The sequence below is a fragment of the Parasteatoda tepidariorum genome, chromosome 2 (genome assembly GCF_043381705.1).
Source record: "Parasteatoda tepidariorum isolate YZ-2023 chromosome 2, CAS_Ptep_4.0, whole genome shotgun sequence".
Classification (NCBI taxonomy): domain Eukaryota; kingdom Metazoa; phylum Arthropoda; class Arachnida; order Araneae; family Theridiidae; genus Parasteatoda; species Parasteatoda tepidariorum.
Window position 1 is genome coordinate 36,396,781 of NC_092205.1, and position 17,222 is coordinate 36,414,002.

General features: G+C 30.2%; 1 protein-coding gene across 2 annotated transcripts in view; it reads right to left on the minus strand.

The window, feature by feature from the left end:
• Positions 1–1,874: 1,874 nt before the first annotated feature.
• LOC107436187 (protein O-linked-mannose beta-1,2-N-acetylglucosaminyltransferase 1) overlaps positions 1,875–17,222 on the minus strand; it is a 74,426-nt gene continuing 59,078 nt past the window's right edge. For both annotated transcript variants that reach the window (XM_043044531.2, XM_043044532.2), the window contains exon 20: positions 1,875–3,627. In XM_043044531.2, the coding sequence (XP_042900465.1) occupies positions 3,498–3,627 (130 nt within the window). In that variant the 3' untranslated portion in view covers positions 1,875–3,497. The remainder of the gene's footprint in view (positions 3,628–17,222) is intronic.

Sequence of the window (17,222 nt, forward strand, 5' to 3'; positions counted from 1 at the left end):
GAAAATACATAGTTATTTATTCCAAATAACGTATCTATGGAGCTGCATAACTTATTTTTCGTCCCGGACGAAACTCCAAAAATATTTCTTAAATTTTACCAAAATAAAAAAATTAGAAATAGGAAAAAATAATTCTGAAATAAAGTATAAACTCTAAAATGTTAATTAAATTATGAAATGGAACAACTTTCAAAATAAAAAATACTTTATTATCTTTCTTCAGGAGTTTCTACAATTTAAATATTTTTACAGAAAGTAAAAGACTAGAAAGAAAAAAAAATTCTCGACTAGCTAAAATGAACCAAAACCAAAACATAGAATATTTTCTCGAATAATATAATAAGCTCTAGAATAAATATTGATAATAAAAATATCATGTTTTGGTATGTATGAAATAAATAATTTAGTTGCGAGTAAAACGACGAGATGAAGTATACAGTTTTCTAAAATATTTCTGTTAGTAATACAAAATATCAAATAATAACACAAACATAAATAAAATCATGAAGTAAACAGATTATTTTCCTATGCACAGCTAAAATAAATACAAAATAAGACAAATCGTTTACATAGTATTTGGAAAATAATTCAGGCAAGCTGCATAGCAGATATAAATAGTACAAGCCGAAATCATCTTTGGTAAGTAATTAAATGCTCTTTAGTCCGAAATTTTAGACTAAAGGCCACGAGAGTGTGGGGAGGTGATAGTATTTAAAAGAAAAAAAAAACTTTATTTAAAGAAAGATTTAAGACAGAATTCTACTGTGTATACTAAATTATATAATGAAATAATTCTCTTTGCTTGAATTAAAGATTATATTCTTACAAGGGTTTATTACTTTGCATCTTTAAGGGGGAAAGGGATATATAAGGCCGTGGTAGCCCATTGGTCAGAGAATCGGACTCCTGTCCGGAAAGGACAGGGTTCGATCCTAGATTCTGCTAAAATTAGGCGAGTGCATGAGATATACGTGTTCGTAAAATCTGAGTAATGGAAAGTCTTGTGACTAGTACCATGGGTACAAGCATCTGGAGAAAATTTTCTTCCCCTATGCCGAAATTGACTCACGAATGAGTGGTGCTGCCGTTCCGTGTGGTTCTGAGTCAAGACGTATTTTCACACTTGTGGTGCTCTCTTGTCAAACGAAAGGTGCACCTTCCTGACTTAATTGGCAAAAGGCCAATGGCTGGCAAGCTTGGCTGGTTCAAGTGTCATTAGAAACAGCAACGTGGATATACAGTAATTAATAAGTGGCAGACTATATTTTTATAATTTGTCTGTTTGATCTGTGTAAATATTTATATAATAAAAACACAAAATAAAATAAACAAATAAATAGGCATTATAATATTTTGAAACTAATATACTCATTGGAATATATAAATAAAATAATACCGAAGAAATTATCGAACAATGAGTGGCATATTTTTATAGACTCATACATTTATAGCAGTTTCTCTCATTTTTTATTATCACAACAATTTGCACAATTAATAATTATTTTTTAAAGTAAATAAATTTAATAACATTTCCACTTTTTTAAAAACAAGAACATGCATTAAACCAAAACAAATCTGCTTTTAAGACTATGCAACTCTTCTTCCAGGACTGAATCACATATTGCACAAGACACAAAACTTATTGCATACGAGATGTTTCTTAATCATCACTCTTAATATATACATAGTACATTAAAAATTAATAGAAAAAAATAAATCAATATAATGAAAATAATCGTTCTTTTAAAATTCAACTAAAGTTTCTTCTAAAATTTTGTGATTAAATTATATGTATTAGTGATTGAAACTATAATGACACAAAACATTAATTAATCACTACAGAAAAAGTCTTTCAGGCATGACTATTTTGTAATAAAAAAAGTCCATTTAATTTCTTTTAAATATTTTACATTTTAGAGAGCAAATAAATTTTATTAACAAAAATCGTCATACACAAAATTTTTAGTAAAAGGGATAATTCAAAATCAATGCATGTTCGTGAGAACTGCGTAAATCTTAGCCACAGTAGGCATCACAAATCATTTATGTTGCACCAAATAATTTCTAAAATATGTAACTCCGATTTTGATAATCAAATTTAAAGAATATCGCGATTTCATTAAACAAATTAAATGCGTTATATACTTAACACAAACAAATTACATTACACATAATTCCAAAAATTCGTACTTTATAAATGTTTTGTCAATAAAATTTTTGCGAAACTAGAGTTAAACGTCGTCCAGCAAGTTCTTAAGTAAATTAATCTACAATAACTTTCATTTTTTATAAATATAAACCACAAATTTTGGAAATCAAGTGAAAAATTAGCACCGTAAGATTTTTTTGAATAGGGTGGTTAGATCCTTAAGTCATGGTAAAATACTAACAATTCATATTTAAAATTCATCAAACACAAAATATTTCATTTTCATTGCATATCTTTTAATAGTATCAACTATTTTAAATTAGGTAATTCTGTTTACTAATCTGAACTGAACACAGCTACCAATATTGAATACCTGCAAGTGACGTCATTGTAGGTAAATCACAACAATTGTCGATTATGAAGTTAATCATATTCGAAACACGCGTGATGTCACTTACAGGTACCCAATTAAATCTGATTTAAATCACATGGTTAGGTATAATCACTTTGCAAGTACCCAATTGGTAACGTATTTTCCTCTTCAGAAATTGAGAATTGAGTCTCAATTCAGCTCGCTAAACAAAAAATCATTCACTCCAAGAGAAATCACTAAGTGAGTCTGTCATGGGTCGTTTTTGGATTAGGCTCTCTCATCGAGGAGACCACTAACACGAACCAGAATGTTTATTTTAACATTCTATATGATCAAGTGTTGTCCTTAAGTAAACATCTACATAATGAGTAACGCTGTTGATATCCTTACTTTTCAAGATGACAAGAACAAATTTCATTGATTTAAGAGAATATGTAACTGGTTTTATGAACACTTACACAGTCTGTTCCATTTTGATCAGCCTGGTAATTCACTTGACATTAATATAAAAATAGGGGGATGCTGTTGATGTCTTTACTTTTTAATAAGACTACAGCAAATTTCATTGGATTGGAAGAATATGTGACTGGTTTAATGAACAGTCATACACTATTTCAATGCGATTTGCCTGTAAAATCACCTGACTTGAACCACACAGAAAATCTGCCGTATATATCAGAACATCAGTTAAAAGTCTGAAATCTGCATCGCTGCAATTAGGTGGTTTTGCAAAGTTATATTCTGGGATTGGATGAGCACACTTCCTAACCAAATCCAGGCTGTCAAGTCCAGAAAAGGGGTAACATATAACATTAAACTATGCTTTTCACTCATGAATTATTATTTTTTTGTCCAGTGATCTTATGTATAGCGTGCGTAATGTAAATTGGTCTGGGTGTCACTTAAGTAGATATCATTTGAGATTTTTGACTCGCAATATAAGAGGTGGAAGTGTTGCAGAGTAAGTGGACGTCATCACAGCATCAAACTGATGAGGCAACTGCAAGAGGTGTCGAACTTCACAACCGGCACTCTTTCAGGTTTAAAAGCAAACAATGGAGATTTCGTCCCAACAAAAAAGGCTTGGTGATCTTTTAACATGAACCTGGAAAGGAGTAAAAATATATTGTTAGCCATACTTCAAATGTAGTTTAAAAAAATATGTTGGTTGATTGGTTGATTCTAATGCCACTTGCCACACGGGCAAGCCTGCTTGGTGAAACCGAGCAAATTTAAGGCGGAGTGTGCGATTCTTGTTTTTCAGTGGGGGCCATCTATGGCCAATAATTATACTTCTGCCACATCAGACGTCACACCTGTTTATAAGGCGGATCCATTCATACACAGATCGTAATTTTGACCTGAATCAGAGAACGATCGATCTCCAATCCAGTACCACCAGAGGTATTGATTTGCTATGGAGGACTTTGCGACTCGACAGAATTTTAACGTGCATCAGTCACCAACTACACGGGGAGTCTTCGGACGGCGGGGTTCGAACCCACGAACTCTCGGACATGGGCCGAGCGCCCTACCGACCAGGCTATCGCGGTCAAAAATATATGTAATTCATATTTGTATTTCTAACTGGGAATTCCGGACTACAAGTTAGAAGCGGACAATATAAACGCCAATATACAAATGTAGGATGTAATTTGGTTGGTATTCCTGCTTTGAGGTCTTAAATCATTATTCATTTTTTTAAAAACAAGAAAAATCCTAAAAGAGCGTATTTCCTTAATTATAGTTCAACATTATGTATCTTTTTAGCTGAAAATTCAATGAAAGAAAAGCGGAATACTTCGGAAAAAAAGGGATTTACTCTTAGAATTATTTTTTTTAGAGAACAAGTTTTATTTATTCACTTTAAATTTTAAAATTAGTTACATAGTTTGTCGATAAATATAGTTGTAAACTGTGAAAAAAGTATCAAATAATATTTTAACGTAATAAAGGACTATTTGAAAATTCAATTAAAAAGCGGAGATAGTTCGGAAAAATGTGTGTTCGGTTTGCTGCATTCAGCTTAGGGAACAAGTTTTATTTATTCTCAATAAATGTCGAAATTCGTAATAGTTCGTCGACAAATACAGCTGCAGACTGAGATAAAACATAAATAAATATTTTTAACGTAACCAACATAAATAACATCAACATAGCACACATGAACTTAACATATGAGCGCAAAATTAATACAGAGTTCCACAACTGTGCAAATATACCAGTTTGAAATGTCTTACTTGCAGCAGAAAGCCTTCCCTTACAAAAAATAAGGTGCTTTTGAGGTTGTTTTGAGGTTGACAGATGTGAAAAATACACCTGAGGTATAAAATGAGGTTATGTTTTGCACCAAAAATAACCTCATTAATAAACTTCAATGTCAACCTCGTTTACACCTCACAAAATCAACCTCATGTATAACTCAGAAATAACTTTAGTTTAGATCTGGTGAAATTATTCACACCTCAAATATACGTATTTGTTTGAAGTATAGAAAAAATAATCCATACAGTAAAAACAACCTTCCTAAGCTGGTTGCTCTAAAGCAGATTTCCATCAACCTCAAAACAACTTCAAATGTGAATAAAACAACTTCATACTCCTTGATTATACACGTTGGGAGGTTGATCTTTTAAGGTTCTATTTGAAATCAACTTCGAATAAACCTCAAATCAATCATGACACCTCAAAAAATACCTTAAATATTAGTAAGGGTTGTTTTATAGTTCTCACTTACACGTAATAAATAAAAAAATAAACAGACTGACAAAAAAAAGTAAGAAACAAACACAAAGCACAATATGAATTAATAATAAAAAATAATAAAATAATATAAAATTTAAAAAAAATATTTCATTGTGAAAAAAAAAGAACATACTTCTAATTTTGTCAGACAACATGGATAAAAAAAAAAGAAGACAAAGTGGACAAAAAAAACGAAGACAAAGTGGACAAAATAAAGAAGACAAGGTGGACAAAAAAAAATACTTCGATTATTGTCAGACCTATAACGTGGATTAAAAAGAAGAAATTACTTCATTTTTTGTCAGATCAACAATATGGGCAAAAATTTAGAAAATACTTCTTTTTTCAGGCTTAATAACGTGAAAAAAAAGAAAATATTTCTATTTTTGTCATACCTTGAATACATCATCACTTTTATAATAAACTTCATCACAGAAAATTCCTTCCCCCCTCCTCTTTTTAAAGTGAACCCCCCTATGTTTTACGCTTCAGGCATTGCCAAAAATAGAATTACTTCCTTCGTTATAGTCTACATAGAAAAACATAATTTTCAAAAAATTTTATAAATATTTATTACTTAAAAAATTTATTATAATTTAAATTTCTTTTTAAAATGAAGTTTTTTGGACCACGCTGATCTTGATTACGTAGGAAAATCAAACGGTACTTGACTTATTTTGAGATAAAGTTACATTTCTAAAAGAAGTTACAAAAGAAAAACGATTATATTAGCTCAAAAAAAAATATGAAATTGTACTACATTTAAAAAAGGAATTTCAAAATGCTATGTGACTCTCTCTGGCTTTCTGAAATAAATAGTTCCGAAATATCCGGAATACTACCAACAAACCAAACGGCAGTATTAAGATGGAGGACGGATGTTAAGAACTTGCTGAGTACGTAACAATATTAGCACCTTTCAGAAAAACTTTAGCAGAACAATTTTTCCTCCTTTTGTTTCGATCAGGAAAGCTCCACAAGAATGTTATTAACAGAATAAAAAAAATAAGTTACTTTTTTCTCCTTATAGTTTGAATCAGCAGTAATAAAATTGATGAACAGAGTTCTGATAAAATAGTAGAAGGATATTTACATAAAAAAAATTAAAATTTATATAAAGATCTAGTCAACCACACCACACAAATAAAAGAAAATAGTTAACAAAAGGAGGAAAGACTTCCAAAGTAAAATAAGCGAAAATTTTGGCGTAGCGGATTTAATACAATTTAACTGAAGTAATAATTGTTCCAAAGTTATTGTTAGTGACGGTATAAATCTATTAAAATAAATCAATTTCTAAGAAAAAGAAAACAATTTCCTACAATTATTTTATTTTATTAATCCCAGAGATTGAATAAAATAATTGGTATTGAAGTATAATTTCCACACAAAAAAATCACGGGTCGTCACTAAAAAATATGCTAATTTTCGTCGCACGAATATGTAAAATAAGTATATTTCCGTTTATTTCCAGTTTTTTTGTTCTATTATTAATAATTTATTTAAATTTTTATTGATTATTCATTTACTTTAATTTAATAGAAACAAAAATTACCCAAACATAATTCGATAAGAAAGTAATTATAAAATGCTTATCAAAACATATAAAAAGATGCACAATCGCAAAATAGCAGATTTTAAAGTTAATAATGTATAAATTATTCTACCAAATCAAGCTAAACTCTGTCAAACTTAGTTTAAAAAAATTAATAACAAATTTAAAAAAACTTAAAAAAGAAGAAAAAACATTTTCGATAATATAACTAGACAAAATAAATCTTGGTACTTTTTTATTACTTTAATGCTAACTTATTTTAATAAAAATTTTCATAAATTACAAAGCATGTTAGCAAATGACAATAATGCCGGATCAGTCAATCAGTAATCGGTGTATTAGGGAATTAACGTATCAGAAATAATTTTAAAAAATTATAATAAACCTATAATTTCTAGTACTCTTGAAGAATGTCAATTACCATTTTTTTTCCTCCTTTCATTTTCGCGACTTTCCATTTCAGTAACATAATAATAAAAAGAATGATGACTAGTTCCTGAAATTAGAAATGCAATCTTTTTTGTAATTTGGTAGACTTACTCCACTGTTGAAAGAAAGAAAAAATGTCCTACTTTGAAAGAAAGTAGTAAACTATGTAAATATAATTTCGAAAGCATAACACATGTCAGAAATAATGAAAAAAAAGGAAAGAAATGTTAATCACGCTAAGAACACTAAATAAGCAGATCCCAGCAATCACGCTTAGGGCCAAAAGTTAAAAATCTAAGTTAATCAAACTAGGTCTCCAAAATTTACATGGAACAAACCAAGAAAAGGTAAAACGTGATAGGTGGTTCTTCACAAGAGGAAAAGTTTAATGCGATGTGATCTCAAAAAGAATTGATTTTACAATCAACTACAGAAGGAAAAAAAAACATAGCGTAGGGTTGGGGGTTAGAAACTGAGGGAAAAAAATAAAATAAAAAATACATCGGTTTATTTCCCAAACGAGTCAGGTCGTTGAAAAAACAACGGTCTCAATCGAAAAATTTACTCCTCTTCGAATGACGGTACTATTTCTTTCTTTCGTTCTATTCGTTCACGAAGAACTTGTGAATATAAAACAGATCAAACCGAGAGTAACGAAGTGTTGCCATTCCATAACCGATTCTTTCAAAAATATCTGGCATCTGTTCAAAAGATGGTATTTTTTTTATGTAGAATGTTCCAAATAAACAAAGGTCAAAATATTGCGAATAAACAAGAGCTAAGACACGAGAGTGATTAAAAACAACCGATTAAATTCATACCTTTTTTGATAAGAATAAATCTGATGTGTCAAAGTTAAAAAATGGCTGGAATTTTTTTTTATTAACTTTTTTATTTATTTTTATAACCGTCGTTAAACAGCCGACTAAATTTTGAGTTTACGTCTTCCAATGTTCAACTCCGTAACATTGTAATTTTGAATCAGGAAAACAAGGGAATTCTTGGGACAAGTATTGGGAGAAATTTGATTTCGAGGAGAACTTTTGTACGGAACTAACCCGCAATTGCATTGCATGGAGAGGAAAACCACGAACAAATCTGATGGCAAAGGGACTCTAAACCATGATCCGTTTACCACTGAGGATATATCTTAGCTCAGCACTGTGGTCAGGGCGAGCCGGGTGCGGAATTAGTATCGACCATTCATTGCTGGGATTCGAACCCAGTTTACCTCATTGGAAGGCAAGCGCTCTATTCCCAGAGCCACCACGTCTCTTCAAAATGATTTTAAAAAGAATTCAGTTTATAACTATATTGCTGTATTTTATTTCTGGCAATGCTCATTCAAAAAAACTTTTGACGGATTTTGATTCCATTGATTAAACTTATATAAATATCGCAATTTCAACAGTTAAAAATATCAATTATTAAGAAGAGTTAGTCGTACATCCAAACAAGGATTTTGAAAAAAAAGTTAAAAGTGAAAAATAGAAACAAATAGAAAAAAATTTAAATTATTTTGAACTGATCAGCAATTCTTATAAGTTAATAGATAATTAAAACTAAGACACGGATGTTTTAACAATTATCAGAAACACTAATTATTTTTTTAATAATTAAAATCCAAAATTAAGGAGAAAGAAAGAAGGAAGGAAAGGAAGAAAGAGAAAAAAAGAGCGAAAAAATTCGTTTCTTCATTCAATTTCTTAGTTGGTAAAATAAAATTCCTAGATGACAAAATATATTTTATTATTTTACTATTATTATAACTATAAATGAGGAAATAGACATTGTATTAAAAGAAAAACAAGGAAAACAGTTCGTTTATAATTTATCACCATTATTATTATTATTATTCGAAGCAGCGCAAATTGCATTTAATGAAGGGTAAACGTTGCACCCAATATACTTTTTAAATAATATAAGGTAAATTATAATAAAGCAATACATTTTCTTCAAATACATGAAGTTTGTGAAAATAATCTTGTAACAAGAACAATAAACATTCAATTTTCGTTACAATGTCAAAACATTAAACCAAACACATCCACTTTAAATAAAAATAGACAAGTCAGAAAATCGTAAAAAAATCAAATCTGCAATGCTCCGTAATTGAAAGAACTCCCCACGATTTCCGAAAATAATATCGATTGTTAAGAGAACAAAATATTCTTACTTCTCTCGATTCCTTTGAATCATTAAGTGCTACAGCTCGAAAAAATAAGAACTAAAAAAAATATTGCGCCTAGAATTCGTTACAAAATAAATCTGGTTTATATTTGAACTCAATAAAGATAACACTTCTGGCACATAGGTTGGATTTTGATAACAAAAAAAAATTAAACAAAAACATAGACACCAAAGCCACCTGATGTAAACAAATAGTTTTTTCCAATATAACGGTGGGGAATGTAACGCGTGTATCGCATATCGAGTTCTAAACATTTCCTAATATCGAAAAATGTTTGTCAAAATTCTATCCAACAAACCCAGGCAGTGACGAAGTTGCAGGTATTAGTTTGCCGGCGGCATAAATCTTTTCTTCTGGAGTGAAAAAGTTCAGCTGTATTATGCCAGTAAATAAAAATGCTTTTTAAAAGTTGAACAAGAGACGACTTGACATTTTTACATCAACTGGGAATTCAGAATACTTTTTATAAGATGACACACTGAAAGGAACTTTTTCGAGTGGGAAGAGAAATGTGTATGAAAAAATTACATAAAATATAAAAATATGTGTAAGTTTGTATATTTTGTATGTTTTTATATATATAGTATATTTTGTATACTATAATTTTTATATATATATAATTTTTTCTTGGTGTTGGATTTAATTTCAATCAGTGTATATGATATNTATATATATATATATATATATATCATATACACTGATTGAAATTAAATCCAACACCAAGAAAAAATTATTGTAGGGTAATAAAATTTTGGCAATGCGTTTGTTTAACATATTTAATTCATTAAAGTTTCAAGATCATAGGTTACTAAAGCAATTAAGAGTAAAAAATTTCAAATGTGAAATATTGGCACTTAATAATCGGTGTAACTACCAGAATTTTGAATGCAAGCATGCAAACGGGCATGCATTTGTGTCATATAGACGCGGTATGTCATTTTGTGGGATGGAGTGCTATGCTTATTGCACTTGGTCATTCAATACAGATATAAAATGCTTGTTGTAGGTGACGCTGAAGTAGTCGTCCAACGATGTCCCGTAAGTGCTTGATTGGTTAAAGATCTGGAGATTTAGCAGGACAAGGCAATATGTCGACATACTAAGGAGCATGTTGGATTACAACAGCAGTATGAGTGCGAGCGTTATCCTCTTGGGAAATACTTCCTTGAATGCTGTTCATTAATGGCAACGAAACAAGTTAAATCACCAGGTTGACATACAAATTTGCAGTCAATGTGCGTGGAATAACCACGGGAGTGCTCATGCTGTCATAGGAAATTACTCCCCAGAACATAACTCCAGGTGTAGATCCAGTGTATCTAGGACGGAGACAGGTTAGTAGCAGGTGCTCTCCTGGCTTTCTTCTTACCAATATACGTCTATCACTGGCACCAAGGCAGAACCGACTTTCATCAGAAAACACGATTGATCTCCATTCTGTTCTCCAGTGAGCTCTAACTCGACACCACTTACGTCGTAAACGGTAGTGGTTTGGAATGAGTGGAATGCAATCTACAGGGCGTCTCGTTAAGAGCTATACTTGAAGTAGCCGATTTGTAACAGTTCGTTGTGTCACTGTAGTGCCAACTGCAGCCTGAATTTCTGATGCAGGCGCAGTACGGTGTGCCACAGCCACAAGCCGGTCTCCTCTCTCAATAATGCCGCGTGGCTGCCAAGAACCCGGCCTTCTTGAAACAGTACCACTGCTGCCAACAATCTTGTATAGTGAGCCGTGGTGGCTCAAGGGATAGAGCGTTCGCCTTCCAATAAGGTGAGTTGTTTCGTAAAAAATTGTTTTTGTAATCAAATAGTAATATTTTCTCCTCAGTAAAGAGTAAGCATTTTGTGCCATAGGTTGGGATGCAACTTCGATAACCCTGGATGATATTAGAACCTATGACACCTTATGGCAATATTACTGTTATTATAAATATTTTGCAATAAACTATAGTTATTTTATAATAAGATTGCTAAACTTTTTTCTGTTTTTACATTCTTTTAAGGTTTAGGTCACCAAAAAACTCTTTATATTTCAAATGTATACATTTTAAAAATTGTTCACATACTTCATGAAAATATTGGAGAGAAAAAAAATTTTAGCCCACCCAGCACGGTCAAAACTGAAATTTCCTTTTTAGCGTATTTTAATATGTTTTATGTACTTCATTTCCTGAAGAATGTCCTGTATGAACATCGAACATTTGGACAAATTATGTATATATAATGATAAATGATTTACGAAGCAAAACAAAACAAACTCAATACAAAATCTAAAAATACATTTAAATTTCCAAATAAAGATGAAATATAGGCAAGAAATTATTATTATTTAATCTTAGAATTTTTGTCGCGAAGCTTATTAAGATATATCCTTTTTAAATAACAAATATTCATACAAAAGGTATTTAGTTATTTTTTTAGTGTTGGGTATATTTTTAAAAGATTATAATGAAATAAACAATAGCTATAAATTATACTTCGGAAGTCGTCATTATCTCTTTGGTCCATTGACAATTATGATTGCACGACCAAGAAGAAAATTTAGAAAAAAACAAGAAAAGTTTTTTTTCTTCATAGTTGTCAGGATTATCTTTTCTACACAAATATTTACTATTTCTTTTCGGTTTAATTTTCCCGATTCTACACCTAGTGTACAAAAAAAATCACATACTTTTTTTTTCATTATTTAATTGAGGGAGAAATTTATAACAGAAAACCAATACTTACGATCCTAGTTTTCTAGTTAAGAGTAATTACAGGCATTTTCAAAAACTTAAGTTATTGAACTCAAATTTGAAAAACTGTGACTGCTAATTTTACAAAAAAAAATGCATTTGTGCATAAAAAGGGTTCTAAGTTTCGCAAAGTAAAGCTTAAAGCTCATACAAAACACACCAAAATAACTAACAAAAGGAAAAATTTTGATACACGGGATATTTTAAGCATATTTCTTCATTTATCATAATTTTAGAATTTACAGTGCACAAAAAAGGACTACCTTGAATAACTTTTGATTTAATAATCGGATCATCATATTCTAGAATGCAATCTTAATAGTTTGAGGGTTGATGTCAAATATGCACTGACAATATTTTAAGTTATGAGTTCAGACGCAAAAAACGTACTCTCTCTAAATAATTTACTTTTTTTTCGACAGACTGTGATTTCTAATTTTAAAAAATAGTGAGAATTAGCCATCAGAAAAATATGGTTTAAGTAGCTTGCTCAGGAAAGCGGTTTCTTTTACTTTCTGCGTATTCCGCCATACCTCGAGAAGCGTATTGAAAAACTTTTGTACGCAATTATAAAAACCGTTTATCTAAAGATGATTCCAAGCAAAAAATGACTTCTATTAATTATTTATTATTTTATTTAATAATCGTCGGAAAGATTTTACATTTTAGGGTACACAATTTTTTACATTATTTTAAATAATGTAATTTTACATTACAAAAGGAAAAATTTGAGCGAAATTGGTTGAATAATTCCTGATAAATAGAAATTTTAAAAAATTCGTACACTATTTAAAATTAGATTAAAATAATTATTTATAACTGAGTAAAAAATCTTACTATTCAACCACTTAATTTTAAACATTTATTTTGAACAATAAAAATAATTTGATATAATAATTAAATAATTGGCAAAATAATTTGAATTTTATAAAAAGAGGGAAAGCATGTAGCTTTAAGAAATAATCAGGCAAGATAAAAAAAAAAAGCTAAATTTCATGACACTAATAAAAATAAGAAATAATTAATTTTGAATAAAAAAGATTAATTTCTCTTAAACAATTTTTAATAAAGTTAATTTCACATCAATTTAAAAATTAGTGATCCATAAAATAATACAAATTTAAATTGTGTTTCATGAATTAATTTCTGCTAATGGTAAAAATGCAGAGGAATTTCGCTGATACACAGTCACAGAACATCAATTAAGTCTATGAAGAAACACTTCATCTAACCATGCAGTCGGAAACAAAATTTCATTTCATGGTGAATTAAAAAGTCGATTCCTGAATTCCATTTCCGAATCATTTGGAAAAAGTTATATTGCTTTTAAAACGCCTTTGAAAAAGAATCGACTCCATTTATTCATTTGACTTCAAATGTATTCCCTACATTAAGAAGTGAAACGTAGGAAATTCCAATTTTTTCACGGATATAATTACTTCAAAATAAAAAAAATACTATGATTTATGAGTAAATGAAATTAAAGCTTATAATTTATCTTAAGTAAATGAAAGTATGCTAGTTGTAGGGTCAGCGCCATTTAAAAGTTGGAAATTCTAATAAATTTCATATTTTATGAGTAGAATGTTTTGTATTAACTGACATTAATGCATATATACATAAATATATCAGTGCTCGAAAAATCTTAAAACTTAAACATGTATATATGTAAAATGATGCAGTCGGACCGAGCAGGAAAATAGACACAGGATTTTAATGAAAGGAAAATTATTTTATTTGATCATTCTCAAATGAATGACGAGCAAAAGCTGAAATTTACTCCATCGGCGATCAGTCTTTCTAGTAGGGAAAATCTTGCAAAAAATCCGAAAATGGCTCTATTTAGGGAAAAGAGGGAAACAGAAAACACGATTGATCTCCATTCTGTNAAAAAACCTTTTACTAATATCAGAATTATAACTATTAGTACCACATGCTATAAACCTAAATTTAATCGGATTTTTATGAAATTTAACTATTGGAAATAAATATGGAAATGTAATCCTATTTAATTTAAATTTTAATTTTTTACTAAATGCAATAATTCTTTTTTCAATAACTTTTTTATCTTCTTTTAACTTTAAATAGGTATTATTTGCATTATATTCTCCAATAATCAATTTTTTAAAAAAATATTTACACATAATACAAAAATTATTTGAAGCTTTATCTACCACAGTAACAATGAATTTATCCTTAAGATTTTTAATTTTTCTAGATAAATCATAATCAATATATCAACCTTTAGGAAATGAACTAAAACTGGTATTAAATAAATAATTGAAGTTGATGCTTGACCTGTGACTTGGTGAGTTTTTCTGATGATTTTGATTGATTTTCTTTTCTTAATTTGTTAATTATTTTGAATGTATCTTGCTTTTNGATTCCCACAAAGAGTAAAGGGAAAAATGTCTTTACTTTAAATTATGCATACTTGAGTCAAAAATAGATTTAAGAACAGGATGTGGCTTTTTAAAAGTATGAGTAAGTGCTTCGATTAGAATAATTAATTAGGATGAAGTTTTATAGCAGAGAAAATAACATAAAAAGATTAATAGTAGGTTTTTATGTTACATATATAACATGTATATAAAAATGCTGAAAGAAAACACAAATAATTAAATTCGAAAAGGATAAAACTTCTTTGAAAAAAAACGCGCTAAGAAGCAGCAGAANACATATAAATGAATATATTATTAATCTGTAGGAAAAAAATACCATTAATCACCGACATAACGCTTATCTATAATAATAAAATGTATAATGTGTCTGTGCATGTCTCTTATAACTCCAGAACCGCTAGTGAAATTTGGACAGTGGGTAAATGGGCAATTTATCCCCGGAACCTAAAAATCATTTAATAATTTCAATTGGATCACTTAAGAGAGCGTTTAAAGAAGGAAATTTTCTCATCAGCTTAGAACTCGCCTATGATATCAATTAAACTGCAGACGATTCTGTTTTTTTGTTTTTTTCCTCTCAAATATTTTGAAGATAACATCAGTGAAATTTGTTAGCTTATAACTCTCAGTAATACAAAACAAAAATGTTTTGCCCGTTCTTTAATATTTATTGGGGGAAATTTTTTAAATCTTATTTTGGAATAAGCATTCTTGTAAAATTCAAATAAAAAACAATTAAACTGTAAAACTCTAGCATAATTTAAAATGTCTGAACAAAACCCTTAGAAATTTTAGCTAGGCAACAACTCGTCATGCTTAACTAAAAGAAACATCACAATGCCTTTCAAAATTTTAATAAAACTTTTTTTCTTTCGTTTTTGTTTTGTGTTGTTATAAAATATAACATTTTGTTTGCCTAACCAAATGTACGCAGAAAAAGCTTCCCGAACGAGAACGAAGGCAACTGTTTTCTAACTCATTCACAAACTTGTAGCGAAAACTGAAATCACGCGTAAATTTTTATATGAATCACCAAAACTTTATAAGCAATATTGAAAATATTTCCTAAGAAAAACCCAGCCAGTTTAATTTTTTTTTTCAATTCAGCAGCATGACTTTCAATGAAGCAAATATAAAGTAATAATTTTTTCAAAGGAAAATTGCTAAGAAACAGAATATGGAATGGAAAACTAATTAACCATCAAACTTTGAATATTTCAATATGCTTTTTTCGTGAATATCAAAAACGCGAAATTCGAGGCTACGCTTGCCTCGAATACCTTAAAAACTTAACCGACCGTAGAATTTTCTCAAAAAGAGATAAATTATTCATAACAAGAAGATACATATTCCGTCTGAAATTATTTTGTTATTGAGACAGTAATTTAAAAAGAGATGTTATTAGAATAATCTAAAAGTAGATCAGCAGTAGCTCATATTTTAAAGCTCATATACATCTTACCCCTATAAACCTGTTTTTTACCCTTAAAATAGTAATTAGTTTGAGAAAGAGATAATTGAACAATATGGTTTATTGAAAAGGTTTTGCATTGTAATTTTATGGAAGCATAAAAACGGCTTCCGAATTTCTTTTTTAAATCGAAGTAAATTATATCACTGAATGAATGTAATTTTAAATTACAACACTGGACCAAAGTAATTTTATTTTATGACCGGCGTTGAACTGTCAACCTAAATTTGAGTTTACGACTGTCAATGTTCAACTCCGAAGCCTTGTAATTTTGAATCCAACCCAGAAGACAGGGAAACTCCTGGATCAAGCACTGGGACAAGCTATCCTTCGGGAAGGACTTTTTTAGGGAACTAACCCGCATTTGCGTAACATAGAGGAATTGTGGGCGAAGGCTACCTACGACAATGTCAACCGTCATCTACCAAAAGTTAACCCCAGATAGAATCTGGTTGACATGTGTTATATACTAGTGAATGGGAATTGAATAATTGTAGTGGTAATTGCAGTTACGCTACATTATTCCCTCATCAGAATTTTTATCTGAGGTAGAATTCGATTAACAGATACCACTAGTTCATTCATTGCTGTTTTGAGAGAGTCCGGGAGAGCTGTATTAAGATAACCGGGCTTTGAGTGCGTGATCGATCCTGTGTTTCTATTAACAGTCGAGTGTGTACAGGTCTCCGTTGGGTGTGATCGAGACTGAGAAGCAAGAAGCGCGAGAAGGATAATGTCGCAGTCACAAATACCAAGTTAACTGTTTACTGTGGACCGTCCATCAAACTAGGTAGGAGTGTTCTGCCGAGGTAGGAGTGTTCAAATCACGTCTGGGTCTCTAATGTGTGAGGAGACGGCCAATGACAATGTATTATATACCAGTGAATGGGAATTGAATAATTGTAGTGGTAGTAACGCTACCTCTCAAAATTAGCCCGATGACAAGAAAATTCTAAGCAATGAACCGTCAACCACTGAGGATACTTTACACCAGCACTGTGGTTGGTACGAGGCCGGAGCGAAATTCGTATAAACCAATTCGTATCACTTGAGCCTGGGCCACCTCATTGGAATTACGGAAGGTGAACGTTCTATCCTTTTAAGCCATCACGGCTTGAATCTAAGTAATTGAAGTTATACCACTGCAATATTTTTTTCGTGTATTTTATTTA